This window comes from Xenopus laevis, chromosome 1S (assembly GCF_017654675.1).
Source record: "Xenopus laevis strain J_2021 chromosome 1S, Xenopus_laevis_v10.1, whole genome shotgun sequence".
Classification (NCBI taxonomy): Eukaryota; Metazoa; Chordata; class Amphibia; order Anura; family Pipidae; genus Xenopus; species Xenopus laevis.
The window spans coordinates 81,717,736-81,738,623 of record NC_054372.1 but is presented as its reverse complement, the minus strand read 5'-3'; the positions used below and the strand labels follow the sequence as shown (position 1 = coordinate 81,738,623).

Below are 20,888 nucleotides of genomic sequence, written 5' to 3'. Positions count from 1 at the left end.
CTGAGAGTTTCTAAGGGGAACATTTTTAAAAAATAAATAAAAACAAAGTTAAGGGGTTGTTTTTACTGCTGGTAGCAAACAGCATTTCTTTTTCTCTTTCCCTCTGCTTGTTAATTAAGGGGGAGGAGTTAATCAGGTAAATTCTGATCAGGCTTTCTGTTCTGTGGTTTGAAACCTTAACTCTGCGAATTCAAAGCGAGTGTGGGAGCTGCTAAGTGAGTGTTGCATATGAATTAAGTGTTAAGCAGCGGTAAAAACCTTAAGGGGTTTAAAACCAAAAACGTTTGTGAGGAATTGCACTTGGGAGACTAAGTACCCAGTGTAAATATGAGTAGGGATGGGCGAATTTGACCCGTTTCGTTTTGGCAAAAGTTCGCAGCTGGCGAAATGTAGCAGACGCCCATTAAAGTATATGGGCACCAAAATTTTGATGCGCTTCAAATTTTTTTTTTTGTCGCACGTCTTTTAATTTTGTACCACGACACCATACAAGTCATTTCCACGGCGAAACAAGGCAAACAAATTTGCCCATCCCTAAATATGAGTGCAAGTGGGTTTGCTGCTATTACTCAGTGTGTCTTGTCACATGTATGTGGTGTTGGAGAAGCAGTTCCATGCAGTATTTACATGCGAGATGTCGGTGGGTATTCATCTTGGAATCTGAACTGCAGACTCTAAGGGGAAAACTTGCAGCATTGAGGGCAGTGGCAAATGTGGGGGAGGAAAGGAGACTCGCAGAGCAACCACTGGCAGGGGCTAGTGGTGTGGTGGGAAGAGAAGGGGCAGTGGAGGCTAATGAGGGAGGAAGGTTTGTGACAGTCAGGAGGGGAAGTAGGGGACAGAAGGGTAGGGGGCTGGTGCACAGCTTGTCCAAAACAACATTCGCCATTTTGGCTCAAGATGCTGGGACGGAAAGCTCTGACCTGGCATGTATGGAGCAAGCTGACTCTCCTGAGCACCCTGGGAGGCAGTGGCTCTAATACGGGTGGTGGGGGGGGGGGAGTGCAAAAAAAGGAAAGGCAGGTTCTAGTTATAAGAAATTCAATTATTAGAAAGGTGGATAGGATAATCTGCCGTAAGGACCCTTCATGCCGAACAGTCTGCTGCTTGCCTGGTGCTAGGGTTCGGCATGTGGCGGAACGAGTGGACAGATTTGCATGACTCAGCAGTTAATATCAGTGGCTATACTTTGTTTTCGGAGGGACAGAGGCAATAGAAAAGGAGGAGGGGTATGTCTGCAGCATTTAAAAGCTTATATAAAGGAAGAGGTTATGTTAGAAAATGAGGGGGCTGAAGTCTTATGGGTGGAGCTCTTCACCAAAATTTAGTAATATTGTTACACGAGAGTTGAGAACAGAAAGGACGCTGAAGCAGAATTACTGCTGGTGTGCCCCTTTGTTCTCAACTCTCGTGAAACAATGGTACCAGTATGGTTGTAACAGATACAGAAAAGGCAAATGTGTTAAATCCGTTCTTTTCTTCAGTGTATACAATAGAGGAGTCGGAGTTCCCAGGCTCACTTCATAGCTGCACGGATAGCTCAGCTCAATCTAGTCAGTGGCTGACTCAGGATATGATCCATAATGCTTTAATAAAAATTAATGTAAACAAGGCTCCAGGGCCTGATGGCATACACCCCGGGGTTCTAAGAGAGCTTAGTTCAGTTTTAGACCAGCCGATATTTATGATTTCATCTGGTATCATACCTATGGATTGGAGAAAAGCGGATATTCCAGTATTTAAAAAGGCATTACGATCTCAGCCTGGCAATTATAGGCCATTAAGTTTGACATCTGTGGTGGGCAAATTACATGAAGGCTTGTTAAGGGATCACATTCAAAAATATGTCCTAATGAATGGCATTATGAGCAGCAATCATCATGGCTTTAAGAAGGATAGGTAATGTAGACAAATTTGATTGCTTTTTATGATGAGGTAAGTAAGATGCTGGACAGTGGGGGGGGGGGGGGCAGTAGATGTGATCTATTTGGATTTTGCTAAAGAGTTTGATACCGTGCCCCACTAACGACTGCTTTCTAAACTAAGGTCTACTGGGCTTAATGAAGTTGTTTTGCACATGGATAGGAAACTGGTTACAGGATCAGGTACAGAGGGTGGTTGTTAATGGTACATTCTCTACTTGGAGTAAGGTTCTTAGTGGGGTCCCTCAGGGCTCGGTATTGGGTCCACTTTTATTTAACTTGTTCATTAATGACTTAGGGGAGGGTATTATAAGTAATGTATCAGTGTTTGCAGATGACGCAAAACTATCCAGCCCAATAAATTCCATTCAGGATGTGGCATGCTTGCAACAGGATCTTGACAAATCTGGGCAGCTAAGTGGCAAATGAGATTTATTGTTGATAATGTAAAATCATGCACCTGGGATTTAAAAATATCCAAGTCACTTATACCCTTAATGGGACTGTACTAGGCAAATCCATTATGGAAAAGGACCTTGGAGTCCTTGTAGATGAGACTTGGCTGTAGCAAGCAATGACAGTCAGCAGCATGAAGGGCAAATAAGGTCTTGAGCTGTATAAAAAGGGGCATTGATTTAGGGCAGGATTCTTCCATTTTATAGAGCACTGGTAAGGCCCGATTTAGAATATGCCGTACAGTTTTGGCCTCCAGTGCTCAAACAGGACATTACTGAATTAGAGAGGATACAAAGAAGGGCAACTAAGCTGGTAAAAGGTATGGAAAATCGTAGCTATGAGGAAAGACTGGCCAAAATGGGAATGTTCATGCTGGAGAAGAGGCATTTAAGGGGTGATATGATAACTAATTATAAATATATAAGCGGATCATATAATAATCTCTCTAATACTTTATTTACCAGTAGGTCTTTCCAGCCGACACAAGGTCACCCATCAGATTAGAAGAAAATAGGTTCCGCCTAAATATTTGGAAGGGGTTTTTTTTTTTTTACAGTGAGAGCTGTGAAGATGTGGAATTCTCTCCCTTACTTCGTTGTGCTGGCTGAAACATTAGATAGCTTTAAAAAGGAGTTGGATGGCTTTTTAGCAAGTGAGGGAATACAGGGTTATGGAAGATAGCTGATAGTACAAGTTGATCCAGGGACTAGTCCATTTGCTACTTCGGAGTCAGGAAGGATTTTTTCCCCCTCTGAGGCAAATTGGAGAGGCTTCAGATAGTGTTTTTTGCCTTCCTCTGGATCAACTGTTAGTTAGGCAGATTAAAAAATGTTAAAAGGTTGAACTTGATGGACGTGTGTCTTTTTCCAACCTAACTTACTATGTTACTATGTAATTGTGTAGTGTCACAGCAAAATAAAACCGGTGATTCATATACAAGATTAAGGTATAGCTACACAGAACTTGCTACACAGAACTCACCTCATTTCCTCTAAGATGATATCCATAATCAGATAACAGATTTGAAATTTTTTGCACATTCACAGCATCATTGAAGGGTGTTGCATCACCTATTTCTCCTTTGTTTGCAGATACCTACAAAGTATAACAAACGCAATAAACTCCTTCTGAGCCTGCAAAATGTAACTAAGTTGAAAATAGATAACATTTAAGTATACAATACAAAAGCTTCAGGATTACCTTCCCTTGCAGACATTCAATCAAGTGTCCAACTGTCATACGAGAAGGAATGGCATGAGGATTGATGATAATATCAGGTGTAATGCCTTCACAAGTGAAAGGCATGTCCTAAAATAAAAATGAGAAAGCCTTTAGTAGATTACTCACCTTTTATCTACTATATTTAAGGAACTTTTTTAAAAAATACTTTGAAGGAGGACTAAACCCCCCACACCATAAGCCCCCCCAAGCTTCCAGGCAATGTCCCTGTTCTGTTTCAACCCACTGACCTTAGTGATGGTTCCCTTAGATCTGGGCCAAGAACTTTACATGACACAACTCACTGTTATTAGCAGATTTCCACAGAAAGTTGAACTCAACCGGACTGATACAAGCATGCAGATTTCACTGAAGTTTATTCCAAAACGGCTAAAATCTCCCATACGGACCAGTAGGTCAGAGAATATTTTTATCAGCAGGGTTGGTTAGGCAGTAAGAGATACCCAAGATGGCTGCTAACTGAACACAGGAAAACTGTTGAAGAGGGGAAGGGGGGGGGGCTAAGGGTCACAGTACCTGGACTACAGGGAGAGTGAAGGACAAATATAGGAAGATGCAGAACACAACAAAAACAATAATATAAAGATAAGTTGTGTTTAACACAACACTCCCAGTCTGAAATCTTTAGATTTCGCAATACACTAAACATAATATAACCAATAAGTCCATAAATATAGTGATTCCTATATTCCAGGGACCTGTAACAAGAAAGAGAACAAACAACAACAAAAAGCATGCATAGCAATACAGGATCTCTGCAACGATCTTCTGCTGAAAATCAATCCCCAGGGTGCTGAGGCGACAGATGAGGTCGAGTCTTCTTGAGTACCAGTTCATTAAAGAGAAAACCTGGGTAGTGTCACCTTTGTACCTTTACTTCAACTTTTTTTTTTTAGCTCCACGCCATCCCTGAATAGAGAGCTTGTAACAAGTCCCAGAATTCATTTTGATAAAGAGCACCAGCTTGTTTGTAAGACCATGCCTCTTGGCGCTTGTTCTGGGTCTGAAGAAATATTCCTTTCTCCATTGGTTCCACAACACATTGGAAAGATTATGGATGTGTTTCCACTCCCTTTTGCAGAGTCTGTTGCAATGTAAAGAGTCCTGAAGGAACCAGGACCATAACAGTCTCTTGTCTGTGAAGAGAGTTTGGAGTAAGTTTGGTTGGAAAGTGAGTCTATCAGTTCAAAGGTATCATCTGGGAAGAAGTCTGATACTGCCAACCATGTTGCTTTACTGTTACGACTGGTTGCAGGTGTTGGCTTGATTGCAAAGTCTGTTGGGATAAGTTCATTGGATACGCGATGCCATCAGAAGGGGGTAGCGCAGTCAGCCACTTCAGAAGTCATTTTTCCTTGAACGGTAACTGTAGCTGAGAAGTTCTTCTCAACAACCTGACATGCTTTAGGATCATGTTCACTTTCACCCTCTTGAGTCCTTCTCAATCCATACATTGCAACAGAAGGAGAGGGGCAATTTCCAAAAACATGTACCCTATGTAGTAGTCTTTCACTTTATCATTAAGGTCATTTTTATGATGCCACATGAATTGGGGGTAGTTCCTGCTATCCTCACTGACAATTAAACTGTGAAACTTCTGTTGAATGTTTGCCCTTATCACAAGTTTTAACTGAAACTGAGGAGAAGCCCTATGAGGCTATTCTTCAAGGTGGGCCCAAGGGAGCATTGTCCAAGAAGAGCCCTTGATTTTCAGCACTAGAGTCAAACACTACCCTAATCTGACTTGGTGTTTGAGGCTGGAAGACACCAAATGATGGGAGATACCAGCTTCCTTCGCCTTCCTTTAATGGTGGCGCATATTCAGCTTAGTTGTTGCCAAACACCTTTTATATGAAGCCTATTAAAGGTTCACTCATTTCTGATTTCCTGTCTAAAGTGCTTTGCATGTTGCCTATTGTTAGGCAAATGTCTTTGTGTGCAGGAAGGTAGAGGGGCTACCCAGCTGTTGGACTTATCCAGAAGGAATTCTTTGTCCATAGTTTTGAGGAATGCTTTATCCTTAGTTGTGAGCACTATTTTATGGTCAAAATGGTAGATTTGAACACCGTGCTACTTAGAGTGTCTCCTTGAGACTGGTGAGAATTCACACTACTCTGTGTGATGCGCTGAAACTCTGTGTTGCTTACAAGTTTTTCTTTAACACAGTAATGGTGTGGACATGGTTCAAAATAAGTATAAGCCTTTCCAGGCTATCCTTTAGGGTATACCTTAACTAGGCATATCTTGGCACAGGACTTACTCCTTCTCCACAGACTTCAGTACATGAAGTGGACACTGAAGTAGAAGCTGAGGTTTGATTTTAGCTCTCCCCTCCATAATTTCCTTGGGGAGAAGTCTTTGAAGGTAATATTGGAGAGGATGAAGGGCCGACACATGTTTGTCGCTTTTGCACTCAAAGCATTTAATAACAGCTGTGCCGTCCTTTGCAAGATGTTCCACAGAGGCACAGCAATTGTAGCAGATGCCAAATTTCTTTCTCAGAGTTCTTTGTGCTCCTGCAGTGGTTTGGCTCTGAAGCCAAGCCTTTTTGAGTGGATGAGGCATAGTGAAAAGGGCATTTTCGATTTGGTTTTTATATTTTCTCACCTTGGTCCACTTTGATGATATATATAATGGCAGGAACAACATCTGTTTTCTTTACAAAGGACCTCTATGATCCCTGTAATTTGTGTGCGTATGTTTTGGTGAAAGAGGGCTAGGAAAACTTGACCCACCAAATATAAAGCTTGGATCATTCTTCATCCTTGCAATCCTTTTGATAAAGTCGCAGAAAGGTGGGAAAGACGCTTGGTTTTTCGCTTTATATTTTGAACCTTGTGTTACCCACTTTTCTTGAATGCCGTATGGCAGCTTTTCTACTATTGGGTTAACACCATGAGCAGTGTCCAGATAGCCGAGACCTGGCATGCGAGGATCAGTTTTTGATCAGTTGAAGTTCAAGCAATAGGTCACTCAGGTCTTGAAACTTCTGATAGTCTTTCCAGGTTATTTTTGGAAAACTTTGGAATCTTTTAAATAAAGCACTTTCAATGGCTTCTGGACTGCCATAGCTCTGTTCCAGGCATTCCCATGCAGCTGCGAGACCTGCAGCTACATTGCCAGTGTAAACAGATTTCAGAGTTATTATACGTTCTGAAGACTGTGGGCCAAGCCACTGAATCAGTAGATCCAATTCTTGTCTGGCTGTAATACCAACATCTGCTACGGTGGCCTCAGGGAAGTAAGGTGATGCAGAGGCATTCAGCATAGGTATAGTTTTATAGTCCATTATCATAGCCGGGTATGTATCTGCAGCAGCATTGTTGTTAAAAGGTAGATGACTGCCCATACGAGAGGCACCTCTAGTTTGTTGGAACACAGGTATTGAAGCAGGAGGACAACATTTATTGTGCCGATTACAGCTTTGGGGTATCTTTGCCATGCTTTGAAGAGACTGCTTTGAGGAATTGCTTGTGTGCACTGAGTATCTGCTACCGTGGTTCAAGACATAGTTCATAGTGCGCTTGATGGAGTCCTCCGTATCCATAAGACAGACACTGTCTCTATCAATCACTTTAGCAGCTTTCTCTAAAACTTTGTCTAGCTAACGCTGATGCCTGGTCACATTCTCTTTGCAAAATCTCCATTTTGGCATCCATTTCTGCCTTTTGAAAAGAAGTTTCTGCCTTCTGACGAGAAATTCCTGCTTCCATTTCTGCTTTAAGGGTAGCTCCCTTTCTAGCAAAGCCAGCCTCTATTTTAGCAGTTTCTAAGTCAGCATGAGCTTTGAGTAGTTGCTTGCTGATAGAAGACATAGAATGTGAAGATCTGGAAGAGATGTGGAGTCATCCGGATGTGTGATTTTTGCTTGAGCCTTCACCTTGGTCTCTTGAACTAGGCAAATTCTTTGCTCATTGAGTTAATTGAATCTACTCAACTCTTCTAGAGAATCCTCTGTGTTGGTGCTCTTTAGGAAAGATGAATATTTAATACTCAATCTCTGATAATATTCAAAGGCAGTACTGAGACTTTTGAGAGCGCCCTCTAGATGCAGTACTTCCTGGTAAAGCTCACTAACCACAGACATGCAGTGTACCGTTTTGTTCCATAGCTCAGTGAGATTATCCGAGAGTTTCCTTTAGTCTAGGAGTACGTTTGATCGTCCTTCTGGATGTGACACTTTGTACCCCAGTGGGCTGTGGTTCTTGATACACATTTTCTGAAGTATCTTTAACAGAAGCCATAGAGCCTGACTGAGACATACTGTAGCAATCAATGACTGCACTGGTTGCAGGATTTTCAGTGTAAAGTCTGTGTTACACACAACTAAGAACAGAGAAGGCAGGTGCTGAGCAGACAGGCAGATTACAGAAAGTTCAATGGAGGATATATCCCACTTGTGTCTCTAAGCAGAATATGGATAGCAGTATTGTGTGAACAGTGGTATGTAGAGAAGCTCTCCCTGACTGAAGCAGATCTGTACATGTAAATATTCACACTGGATGCCGATAAATCCTGTTGAGAGGACACTGGAGTTTGCAGATATATAGCCGATTTTGTGTTACACACATACACTTTGCTGCTGTTGCTGACTGATCCTGTCTACCTCAGAAATAACACAAAGCTGGCCCAATTTGAACTTGGCTGGCAATTATATTCTGACTGTTCTGTTTCAACCCACTGTCCTTAGTGATAGCTCCCTTAGATCTGGGTCAGGACCTTGACAGGACACTACTCACTTATAAGCAGATCTGCACAGACAGTTGAACTCAACTGGACTGACTCAAAAATGTAGATCTTGCTGATGCTTATTGCAAAACTGATGAAAATCTCCAAACATACAAGTTATGTGTAACACAACAGTCCAACTCCCAGTGTCACACAGTGAGGTGCCTGGGGCCCACCAGGAAACCTCATCTCAACCCCCCCCCGGTACAAAATAGCGCAGACAAATATCAAAATCAACATTTTTTTTTTGTTTTTTTAAAAACTGGAATGGCTGTAACAATATTGAATTAAAACATTAGTCATAAATACAATCATAACAGAATCCCTTTAAAGAGATACAGACACCAGAAAATAACCTTTTTTTATAGCCATCATAACATTATCCCCATGTTCCTCTATGAGGGGCTGCAGCCTGAGAAGGGGCAGGTTGGCAAAACAGTCAGGTTTATGAACTTTAAGTAATTATTACTTAAAAAGTAGAACTATCAGCAAAAAACTATCAATGGGACCTATATGTAACTTTTAATGTAGATTAATATTTTGAAATTTTAGTGTCAGTATCACTTTAAAGGGGAAGTCTAAAAAATAATATAAGGCTAGAAATGCTGTCTTTTGTATACTAAACAAACTTATTACACCAGAAGCCTAATCAAACAAATGATTTATGCTTTCAAAGTTGGCCACAGGGGGTCACCCTCTTGTACCTTTGCTTAACATCTTTGCAAGACCAAGACTGTGCACAGGCTCAATGTGGTCTGGGCTGCTTAGTGATAAACAGCACAAGTCAAATATCTGGGAGAAGCCGATACAGCAAGACTGATTAATAATCAGAATAGGCAGACTGCACTGGGTCCTGTGTTGTCATGTAATCTAATGTGGATTTTAGAGTTTTTTGTATTGTTTAATACAAACTTTCTCCAACTCTGCAAAAATAATCCTCCAAATCCATGCAATATAAACAAGTAAACCTTTTATCACACTTTTATTCATAAATAAATGATAGCAAACCAATCTCTAACCAATAAAACACAAAATCATTATTTTGCATTGATTTCTCAGATTTAAAAGTGCATAGAACCACCCCTCTTAAATAAGATGTTTGTGCAAGAGTGTAGATGACTTCGAAAAGTTATTGTCATCATACTAGCAGCAATATCCCTTTCAATATTCAGAAGAAGAAATGCCTCTAAAAGTTCCTGACCAATCATGGATCTTAAGTGATTTTTTACCATTTTAATCATACATAGACACTAGAAAATAATTTTAAAGAGGTTGTTCACCTTAAAGGGATTCTGTTGCGGGAAAACACATTTTGCATCAGTTAATAGTACTTCTGAACTGTTATACATTTTATTTAAAAAAAGAGCAAACAGATTTTTTTTTTTTAGATTTAATTTTGAAGTCTGACAGGTTCCTGCACAGAAGCCCCTAGTCATTTGACTTGTGTTCTGATAAACTTAAGTCACTCTTTGGAGGTCCCAGTCACCATCTTCCAGCTCTACGTATAGGGGCAAATTCACTAAGCCGCGAAGCGCCGAACGCTAGCGTTAATTCGCTAGCGTTTGGCATTTTCGCTACTGCGCAAATTCACTAACGAACGCTGGCGTAGTTTCGCTGTTACTTCGCAACCTTACGCCAGGCGAAGTTTCGCTAGCGACAAAACTACGCAAATTCACTAACTTGCGCAGTGTACTGAACGCTACCTTTTACGCTAGACTTCCTTCGCCACCTCAGACCTGGCGAAGCGCAATAGAGTAGATAGGGATTGTTTAAAATATAAGTAAATTTTTTTTCTAAGTCCCAAAAAACGCTGGCGTGTTTTCTACATGATGGCTGATAGGCTGAAAAAGATCGAAATTTTTTTGGGGCTCCCCTTCCTCCCCCCTACATTTCCTGACTCATGGCAACTTACCTAGACAGTGGGCACATGTGTAGGGCAAAATAAAATTTTTATTTGTTGATTTAAAGGTTTTCTAGGCATTTGTAGTGCAGATACGTGTTCCTCCATTGAAATTTGAATTTCGCGCCGTATGCAAATTAGACTTCGCTAGCGTAACTTCGCTTTATATAGCGAATCAACGCTAGCGCAACTCCGCAACCTTACGCTACCCCTGTGCGCAACTTCGGATTTTAGTGAATTTGTGGAGCCCTGGCGAAACTACGCCTGGCAAAGTGCGGCGATGTTGTGCCTGGCGCAACTTTGCATCTTAGTGAATTTGCCCCATAGTCTTCTGGTCTCTTCACGGTCACAAAGCCTCCCGGAGCATGCGCAGTTGGGCCAAGTGAGGAATCAGCTTCAACAGCGCATGCGCAAACAGGGTCGGACTGGGGGGACCGGGGCCCACCGGGACTGCTGGTCCAGGGCCCCCGCCCCCCGCCCCCCTACTGCGCGCATGCGCAAGCGCACTTCTCGGCACGCAAGCGCCGATACGCATGCGCAAGCGCCGATGCGCATGCGCAAGCGGTGATGCGATGCGCATCGCCGAAAACTTTTTACATTTTTTTTATACTATTAGAGGGGGTCTGGCCCAGCGGGGGCCCACGAGGGTCGGGGCCCACCGGGTTTTTTCCCGGTGTCCCGCCGGGCCAGTCCGACACTGTGCGCAAATTGCTTTTGAGACCCGAAGACTATACAAAGAGCCGGAAGATGGTGACGAGGAGTGCTGATGCGATTCTCTGCATTTTGAACGGTGGGAATTTTTTTTCACACTACAGCACATAGTGGGGAGGGAGAGGGGAGCAATGCCTAAAAGCTTGGGGGGGGATTTAGTTCTCCTTTAATGAAAATTTTAATAAAGGCTTGGAAACCACCACCACTGATACTGCATTTATGGTACAACACATTCTGGGATTCATATAGATCAAAATGTTAATTGGTACTATTTTCCCTGGCATGTGTTCTGGGGGACACGTTATCCAGAATGCTAGGGACATGTGGTTTTCTGGATAAGGGGTACTTCCATAAAGTGGATCTTTATGCCTTAAATCCACAAAAAAAGCAATGAAATATTAAAGCATGATCAAATATTAAATTATATATTACTTGCAATCAAGTACAATGTACAGTTTAATTATAACAGAGGAAAAGGAAATTTTAAATTTTTAAAAACTGAGATGGCCTTGCCATGGATAATGGGTTCCCGGATAATGGATCCCATACCTACCCAGAATACGATAAGGGCTTTCTTGCAGTAGATACAAAATGACCCTTTGTCTATGATATGATGCCTTTTTTTTTTATTTTATCCAATATGTATAGCAGATTATGTTTAAATAACTTTTCAGTCTTGAAAATGTAGTGTAAGAGAACAGATACCATGAGGCACAGGGATACTGCTGCAAAATGTGCCTTTATGCACCATAAAGCTCAAAATCCTTATGATAGATTTTATTTCCTTAAATGCAAATGCATTACGAACGCTGCACATTCTACTCAAATTAGAACATGAAGAAAAGTTGAAACCCCAGGAATCGAGCATTTTGGATAACAGGTCCCATACCTGGATTTAGTTGTATAACCACTGTTTCTGAGAACTGTTGCACATATTTGTTGCATGGCGTCAACCAGCTTCTGGCACCTGTTACATTCCACAATTGTTCTGCATTTTTTGTTTTTGCCTCAGAAACAGAATTTTGACACCCTACAAGTTTTCTATTGGATGGAGATCCAGGAATTGGGCTGGCCCCCATATGTTTTATTGGCCTGGAACCAATATGTTGCTCATTTACTGGCGTGTTTGGGGTCTTTGTCTTGTTGAAACACCCATTTCAAGGGCATTTCCTCTTTTGCACAAGGCAACATGACCTCCAAGTATTTTATATGTTTTACATACATATTTTATATGTATGTAAGTATGTATTGAAACTGATCCATGATCCCTGGTATGCTATAAATAGGCCCAACGCCAGTATGAAAGAACAATCTTGCTTTCGTCAGTCCACAAAATGTTGTGCTATTTCTCTTTACGCTAGTCAATGTGTTCTTTGGCAAATTGTAACCTCTTCAGCGAGTTTTTTTCCAACAAGGGGAGTTGGCTTAATTTGGCTTCAAATAGGTGTCATCTGATTGTACAGTACTCACATGTAACTTTAAGCCTTATTGGATTCTTCCTGGAGCTGATCATTGGCTAAGTCCGGAAGGGAATTACATGCATGCAATGAGAAACTTAGCGTCTAAGGTATTTAAACATAGATACACCAGAATTCCCCTTGATAAAAGCTTTTACGCCGAAACGTCGGGGTAATTCTCATCTCTGAAAAGGGTGTCTGCTCACTTGTTAGGCTTGATACACGCATTGCGATCTTGTGGTATGTAAATGCTTAAAACACTTTTTATTAATAAGTGAACACTTTTGAACCAAATTGTTTGTAAAATTGATGAATGTATTTATAACATATAAAGAAAGCTTTTCAAAAATACCACTGTGCGAATATGGTAATATTTGTTTGAGTTTGCATGCCCTATACATATTTACAATAGTATAATGGTGTCCACTATTTGGGAGTAGTCTGGGGCTATGTTGCACCTTTATTGAAAATTATCCCATTTACTATTTGGAGTGTACACTCATTTTTGTTTGCATTGGCTAAGGCTTAGCCAATTTTGGCTATTCTTCTATCCATTCAAATGGTAGTTTTGTTTTCTTCCACATCTTTCAGGCTTTGGTTGCCATTTTAAAGCACAAGATCGTTTTAGCTCAGCAGCCTATCATTTTCTGAACTTCTTTGTATTTCCCTCTCCATTCAACATTTTAACCAAATTATGCTTTTCTTCTGAACAATGTTTGGAATCAACCATTTTACTCAGACTTTCAGAGAGAAATGCACTATAACCAGCATGCACAACATTTGCTTACTTCCTTAAATAAGGGTCGTAATTGGCATCTGTTTTTTTCACAGAATGAATGACCTCACTAATTGAACTTCACACAGTGATTGATCAAGTTAGTGATGTTGGACTGCTATTATTCTGAACACCACTGTACTTTGTGTACAAGCTGCTTAAACACTTTGGCCACTATACAATAGTAAGCAACAGCAAAAAAAAAATAAAACCCCAAACTGAACTACATATTTTCAGATCAGATCGTGGGTCAGATATGCTTAATTAAGTGGGTTCTGTCATGATTTTTATGGTGTAGTATTCATTTCTATTTCTATTACACGTTTTACACTGCAAATAATTCACTCTACCGTGTAAACTTTCATTCCTAACCCAACAAGTGTATTCATTTTTTAGTTGTAATATTGGTGTGTAGACAGCCATCTCAGATTATTTTGCCTAGTCATGTGCTTTCAGAAAAAGCCAGAGCTGTGCTATGGAACTGCTTTCTGACAGGCTTTGTTTCTCCTGCTCTATGTAACCGAAGGAGTCACAGTAGGACACGGATGTCCTATTCTTATATCTACCAGGGAGCGGTTATCTGGTTTCCTTTCCATTGTTCTGCTGATGGGCCGATGGGGGGGGGGGGGGGGCGATATCACTCCAACTTGCACTGCAGCAGTAAAGAGTGACTGAAGTTTATCAGAGCACAAAACACATGACTTGGGCTAGCTGGGAAACGGACCACATGTTTAGCCCCATGTTAGATTTCAAAAAAAAAAAAAAATAAAGTAGTGCTTTTGAGAAACGGATTTCAGTCTGCTGGTGCAGCACTATTAACTGATGCATTTAGAAAAATCCCTTATTCCTTTAAGTGCTTTTCTTGTAGCACCTACATATATAAGATAAAAAATAAATAAAAAAAAAGTTACCTCTTGCCTGTACTGAATACCACAGGTACCTTTCTGCCCATGTCGGCTGGCAAACTTATCTCCAATCTGAGGAATTCTAACTGAACGTACCTAAAAATAACAAACACAGTTATTCATTAGTTAATTAAAGGAGATTTTTTTCGATTAGGCCTGTACTGTCAATAAAGGATCACAACCCCTAAGAGAGCCATGGCTAGTGTTACATAGTTAAATTGGGTTGAAAAAAGACAAAGTCCATCAAGTTCAACCCCTCCAAATGAAAACCCATTCTATATAAATTCTATATACCCATACCTATACTAACTATAGAGCTTAGTATCACAATAGCCTTTGATATTATGTCTGTCCAAAAAATCATCCAAGCCATTCTTAAAGGCATTAACTGAATCAGCCATCAACCGGCAGTGCACTCCACAACCTCACTGTCCTCACTGTGAAGAACCCCCTACGTTGCTTCAAATGAAAGTTACTTTCTTCTGGTCTAAAGGGGTGGCCTCTGGTACGGTGATCCACTTTATGGGTAAAAAGGTAGTGTTAATATGCAGCTTTCCAATTTCTTAACTTGAGGTTAGTGAGATCAAAGATGTTTACATTAATTGAATTAATTCATAGTACACAAACCTGCAGCACATTAGTTGAACAACCTCCTTGCTCTGTTACTGCTAAGGAGCTGCATGTCTACATGATCTGTACTGGCTTCTCATCTTTCCTTCAAAAGTGCTTTGAAGATTGTTATGGCACCAATTTATTCATGATCCTATATGTCCCCTTTAAAACAATGTAGCAGGAGTACCGTATATACTCGAGCATAAGCCGAGTTTTTCAGCACCCAAAATAAGCTGAAAAACGCTGCCTCGGCTTATACTCGGGTCAGTTAAAAAATTACCTCTCTTATTGATGCGCGTGCCTATTCCCTGCTGATAGCTGCGCTTCTGACCTGCAGCTAGAACTCCTTGCTGTCCTGGATGCCATTTACTGTTGTAAATCCACAGTCCCGACCAGGGTAATGATGCACAGCGTGAAATCTATGGCGCGTGTGAGCTGTGGGATACTGCAGGGCACTTGGCAGTTGATCACTTCCTGATGGATTTCGGGTAGCCAATGAAAAAAGGCCCTCCCCTTTATCCCTGTCCAATCAGATGCTCAGAAGCTGTTTACGGATTCGCCATGTGACAATTACCGCAGTCAAGCAAAGTTTTGTAACGTTCAGAGAGGGTAAGAGGTGTACGAATCCTTTCTCCTGAGTTCTCTCTCTTTCTGAGCTCACAAGTCCTGATGCAGGGATGCGATCGTTCCCACTTGTCAGTGATTTTATTTATTACTGGACCTAAAGCTTTTTTTGCCTGCACACATGACGCTCCCCTCCCTAATCCCCACACACTGTACAGTACAGGAGAAAGACGGCTGACCATCCCGGGCTGTGTCCCCTCCCACATTCCCACTGTGAATACAGGCTCAGAGGCACAGGCGGCGATGACTTATTTACAGGGAAGGGCACTTTCCTCCCTCCCTCACTAGCTGTTCTCTTAGCAATAAGGGTCTGCAGGTATTGTAAATCATATGTCCGCCCCCCCCCCCAGCCGGCAGGACCCGTCCTGCGCTCTCTCACTGCTCTGCCTGTCTCCTGTAGTGAACTCCCTTTCAGTCACATCAAAACTGACTGCGGACGTCAAGGTAGCAAGTCACTCTCAGAGTGAGTGTGTGTGTGCAGCCACTAGTAGTTATAATAGTTCCAGTAGATAACAGGTGGCCTCCTATCATGCCTGAACTACAACTCCCATCACTCCTACAGTTAAGCAAGTAAAGGGCAGGTAGCATGGAGATTGGGCAGCATGCCGACGGCTCAGGTTTCTCTCTGCATCAGCAAATAGAGGCAAGGGGGGTGGGCACAGTACTTTTACTTTGTTCTGCCATCCTGCAGCCCTGGTAGCACTATTTTCCCATCGCACAAAAGTCATAGTACAGCAGAGCACATCATAACATTGCTGAAATAATTTGCTGCAATCTCCCCCCCCTTAGCCATTTGTATAACAGAGCATTCTGTCGCAGTGGCTGTACAGATCCTATCTGATCCCTATTGTAAGCAGCAGTCCTGTCCTGCATTATGGCAGCTGAGATTCTAGCTACGGTATCTGTATAACAGAGCATTCTGTCCCAGTGGCTGCACAGATCCTATCTGATCCCCATTGTAAGCAGCAGTCCTGTCCTGCTTTATGGCAGCTGAGATTCTAGCTATCTGTATAACAGAGCGTTCTGTCCCAGTGTCTGCACAAATCCTATCTGATCCCCATTGTAAGCAACAGTCCTGCCTGGCTTTTTGGTAACACAAAAACAAAACAAAAACGCAGGTCATACGAAGCTAGTTTCAAACTGAAGGTTGTGTCAAGAGCAGAAGAAAGCAATAACAGTATTGCAAGTAGGGAATTTTGTGTTGATGAAAAACAAGTGAGGGAGTGGCGGAAAATGAAGGCTGACTTGGAAAAGATCCCAAAGGCTAAAAAAGCTCGACGTGGTTTAACAACTTCTTATGGGGCTTTAGAGATTGAATTGCATAAAAGGGTTATGGAGTGTCGTCAAAATGGTTACTGCGTAACACGCATGGGAATTCGCTTACGTGCCCTTCAAATGGCTAAGGATGACAAATATAAAGCACCAGGCATTGAAAATTTTGTTGCGTCAGCAGGATGGTGTACCCGCTTCATGAATAGGTTTGACCTATGTTTGCGACAGAGAACAAAGATTTCACAGAAGTATTGGGAATATGGATGAAACACCTATGACTTTTGATCTTCCAAGCAACAGAACTTTAGGAGACAAAACTATTTTCCTCAGAACCACAGGAAATGAAAAAAATCATTTCACAGTTGTTCTGTCATGTTTGGCTAATGGAACCAAGCTGCGGCCTGTCATTATTTTTAAAAGAAAGACCTTGCCTAAAAAGGTAAAATTCCCACCAAAAATTACAGTGCGTGCAAATGTTAAAGGCTGGATGGATGCAGACGGAACAAAAAAATGGCTGGAAGAAATTTGGAATGGACGACAGGAGCAGCCTTAAAAAAGAAACCATCATTGCTAGTTTGGGATATGTTCAGAGCCCACACATCTGATGACATAAAACAATTGGCAGAGTCTTCTCAAGTTACTTTGGCTGTTATTCCAGGTGGGCTTACATCTGTATTGCAGCCCCTCGATGTGTCTTTAAATAAACCTTTCAAAGACCGTACCGTGTGCGAAAGATGTGGCATGAATGGATGTCATCTGGTCGAGCTAAACTGACAAAAGATGGAAATCTAACGAAGCCTGACATTGAATTAATAGCAAAGTGGGTTTGAGATGCATGGGAAGATATTCCAGAGGACATGGTGCAACGCGCCTTCCAGAAATGTGGCATTAGTAATGCTATGGATGGTAGTGAAGACTGCGCTTTGTATGAGAATGACAGCAGTGATGGTGATGCCTGCGAACTCAATGATGATGACAATGTCTATGCTGACATCCTCACACCAGCTGAAATTGAAGCTCTGTTTGGACAAACAAACAGATGATGAGGAGGAATCCAGTTTTGAAGGATTTTAACTTTTTGTGTTTTAACTTGGTTGCTGATTGAGCTCAGGTGGTTGTACTTTTAAGGTATCATTGTTGATACCATAGTGACCCTTTCTCCACTTACAGAGTTACGGTAGTTTACTGTTTTTATTTGAAATAAAACCGTATTCAAAAACATTTAACCCACTCATGCCTCAATTTTTGATTAATGAAACTTACCAGTAGCTGCTGCATTTCTCACCCTAGGCTTATACTCGAGTCAATAAGTTTTCCCAGTTTTTGTAGGTAAAATTAGGTACCTCGGCTTATACTCGGGTCGGCTTATACTCGAGTATATACGGTATGTCAGAGAAAGGCCCTCTTGCATACACAGATGTCTTTAGAACTGCCCATACAAGATGTTGGTGTGTGCCATTATAAACCATTTACATGTATACTAACTACTGAGCAGTGTGGCACATAATCCCAGTGGACAGGCTCAATTTTTATGATTATCAGTAATTAATTCAAATAATTTTCATTCTGTCTGGGATCTCTTTTATACAAGCCAAACAGCGCAGTTTGAGGGGCCTTTCATGACTCCATATTCTGTTTTTATGGGTTAGGGTGTGATTAACTACTAACAAAATATGATTGACAGATTGGGCACTCAAAACTTGTTGGAAGTAGTCTTGTATGGTGTGGCGTATTGATTGTTCATTTTAGAAACTATGCAGGTCATTAAGTGCAGTTCCCTAACGGGGCAAGTGAAGCTTGCAATATTGTTTCATGACTGCAGAGAAAATAAAGAGTCAGATAGATCCTGCAATTGAAAGTTTACAACTTTCAGTTTTTCAACTTTAATCAGTATTAATTTAAGTATTTTGGAAAGTTGCTTAGAATTACATATATTCTTTCATTATAAAAATGGTTTTGAGTGAAGGTTCGCTTTATAGGTGCCTCTGGATCATGCTGACACTGCATTCATTCAGATTTGAATATTTTCCAAAATATACAATACTTGTAAAACTTACCCTTATTTTACAAAACTTGTACCCCTCTTGATTAAGTGTCACCATAACCTGATCAACAATTCCAGTTTCACTGGTACGCAGAAAAGTACTACAGTCTCTCTTGGTGTAACGGCGGTTAGTACTTTCTAACTCATCTTCATTTTCAGGCAGAGTTACTGTCTTGCCAATGATTACATCATCCCCCGACACACGTACACCAGGTGCTATCAAGCCATCATCATCAAGTTTATCATAGATAGCATGCCTCATTCCTGGGGGGGGGCAAGAATTCAGAAACATTTGTGATAAAAACATCTTGAGAAATATAGGTGTAAATCTGAAATATGATTTAGGATCAATTTTAAACAGCATTATTAAAGGTAGTCCAATCATTTTATTAGTTTTGCAATTAGTACAAATTAAAAAATCACAATATAAAGCACAAGCATAAACCACATTCAGTTAAAGTGGCATTTTGTACCTGCTTTGAGGTACAAGTAAGCATCTCTGAAGCCTTTTCTCTTCTATTTCTTGATGACAAACGCCCTTGAAATTCAGCAGCCACTAGCTGTCCTACGGGCTGCTAAATTTCAAGGGGGGTGGCAAACAAAACAGAAGAGAAAGCTGCAGAAAAAAAAAAAAACCATGTGCACTTCTAAGCAGGTACAAAATGTTCAGACACACATTATAAAATTAGTGCTAGCAACCTATATACTTTTTAATCTCTTGGGGTACATGAGGTGATGAACAATATCCCATATACACTCTTTTATGGCTTATCTGTAGTCTTCATAGCAAGTAGTCTTCAAAAACAATAGTCTTCAAAAAACCACTGGCAACACAACCAAAAGAGAAGAATGCACAATTAGGATGCTGTGCCTTCTATAAAATCTCAACAAAACCAATTAGGACCGCTTCAAACTCACCACCACTTGGCTGCTCCCCTATGATTAAGGGAAGGTGTTCCCGAAACGCATAAGGCCTATGTATTCCTACAGTACCCAGCAATAAAAACCTGTTTTTTTACTGGAGTGCCGTCCTCCTGTTCGTGCTTCTATAAAATCAACTTGTTCTTTAGTTTTCTGCTTATTTTGTGATTGTATTTACAGCATGGAAGAAAACATTTAATATTGGTAGTGTATGTAAGCTGGGGGGGGGGGGTGATTGAACCTGGATCTGCAGCCCCATAGGCTCACTAGGGAGAGTGAGATGATAAAGTAGTACTGCTGCTCTGGAACGTCACACAGCACTAATACACTGGTTTTGGTAATGAGGATAGGTAGATATGCAAAAGTGCTTGAGCAAATACTGCAATGGGGCCTGTATGGGTTTAGTTTTTATTTATTTTTCTCAGTTATTTTGATTTTTCTAAAAGTTGTATTATTTTATGAAATCCAAAAGATAAAAATTATTATTATAATGCAGATTTCTTACCCTGGCACGTTTCACGAGTTGGTTTCTCAAAAACCTCTTCTTGATCAAATCCCTTTTTGGACTCTTGTTCTTTGTACGAACGGTAGAAAACAGACCTGTTTAGAGTATAAGATTATTATTTGCATATCTTTCTACTGCAGAATGCAAAGCACATTAAACTAAAATGTATGCAGTCTTCTCACCAAACAGTGTACCTTCCATAATTCCGTTATTATTTCTTAAAGGGATCCTGTCATCGGAAAACATGTTTTTTTTTCAAAACACATCAGTTAATAGTGCTACTCCAGCAGAATTCTGCACTGAAATCCATTTCTCAAAAGAGCAAACTGATTTATATTCAATTTTGAAATCGGACATGGGGATAGATATTTTGTCAATTTCCCAGCTGCCCCTGGTCATGTGACTTGTGCCTGCACTTTAGGAGAGAAATGCTTTCTGGCAGGCTGCTGTTTTTCCTTCTCAATGTAACTGAATGTGTCTCAGTGAGACATGGGTTTTTACTATTGAGTGTTGTTCTTAGATCTACCAGACAGCTGTTTATTGTGTTAGAGAGCTGTTATCTGGTTACCTTCCCATTGTTCTTTTGTTTGGCTGCTGGAGGGAAAAGGGAGGGGGTGATATCACTCCAACTTGCAGTACAGCAGTAAAGAGTGATTGAAGTTTAACAGAGCACAAGTTGCATGACTTGGGGCAGCTGGGAAATTGACAATATGTCTAGCCCCATGTCAGATTTCAAAATTGAATATAAAAAAAAAATCTGTTTGCGCTTTTGAGAAATGGATTTCAGTGCAGAATTCTGCTGGAGCAGCACTATTAA

The 20,888-nt window shown here is 41.0% G+C and overlaps 1 protein-coding gene across 2 annotated transcripts in view; it reads right to left on the bottom strand.

The window, feature by feature from the left end:
* polr2b.S (polymerase (RNA) II (DNA directed) polypeptide B, 140kDa S homeolog) overlaps nucleotides 1-20,888 on the bottom strand; it is a 111,450-nt gene that overhangs the window by 10,033 nt on the left and 80,529 nt on the right. Inside the window, exons 18-22 of one of the 2 annotated variants that reach the window (XM_018234602.2) lie at nucleotides 20,072-20,166; nucleotides 18,659-18,909; nucleotides 14,100-14,189; nucleotides 3,579-3,686; nucleotides 3,360-3,473 (exon numbers count right to left, since the gene is read on the bottom strand). In XM_018234602.2, coding sequence (XP_018090091.1) covers nucleotides 3,360-3,473; nucleotides 3,579-3,686; nucleotides 14,100-14,189; nucleotides 18,659-18,909; nucleotides 20,072-20,166 — 658 coding nt within the window. 2 annotated transcript variants of the gene reach the window in all.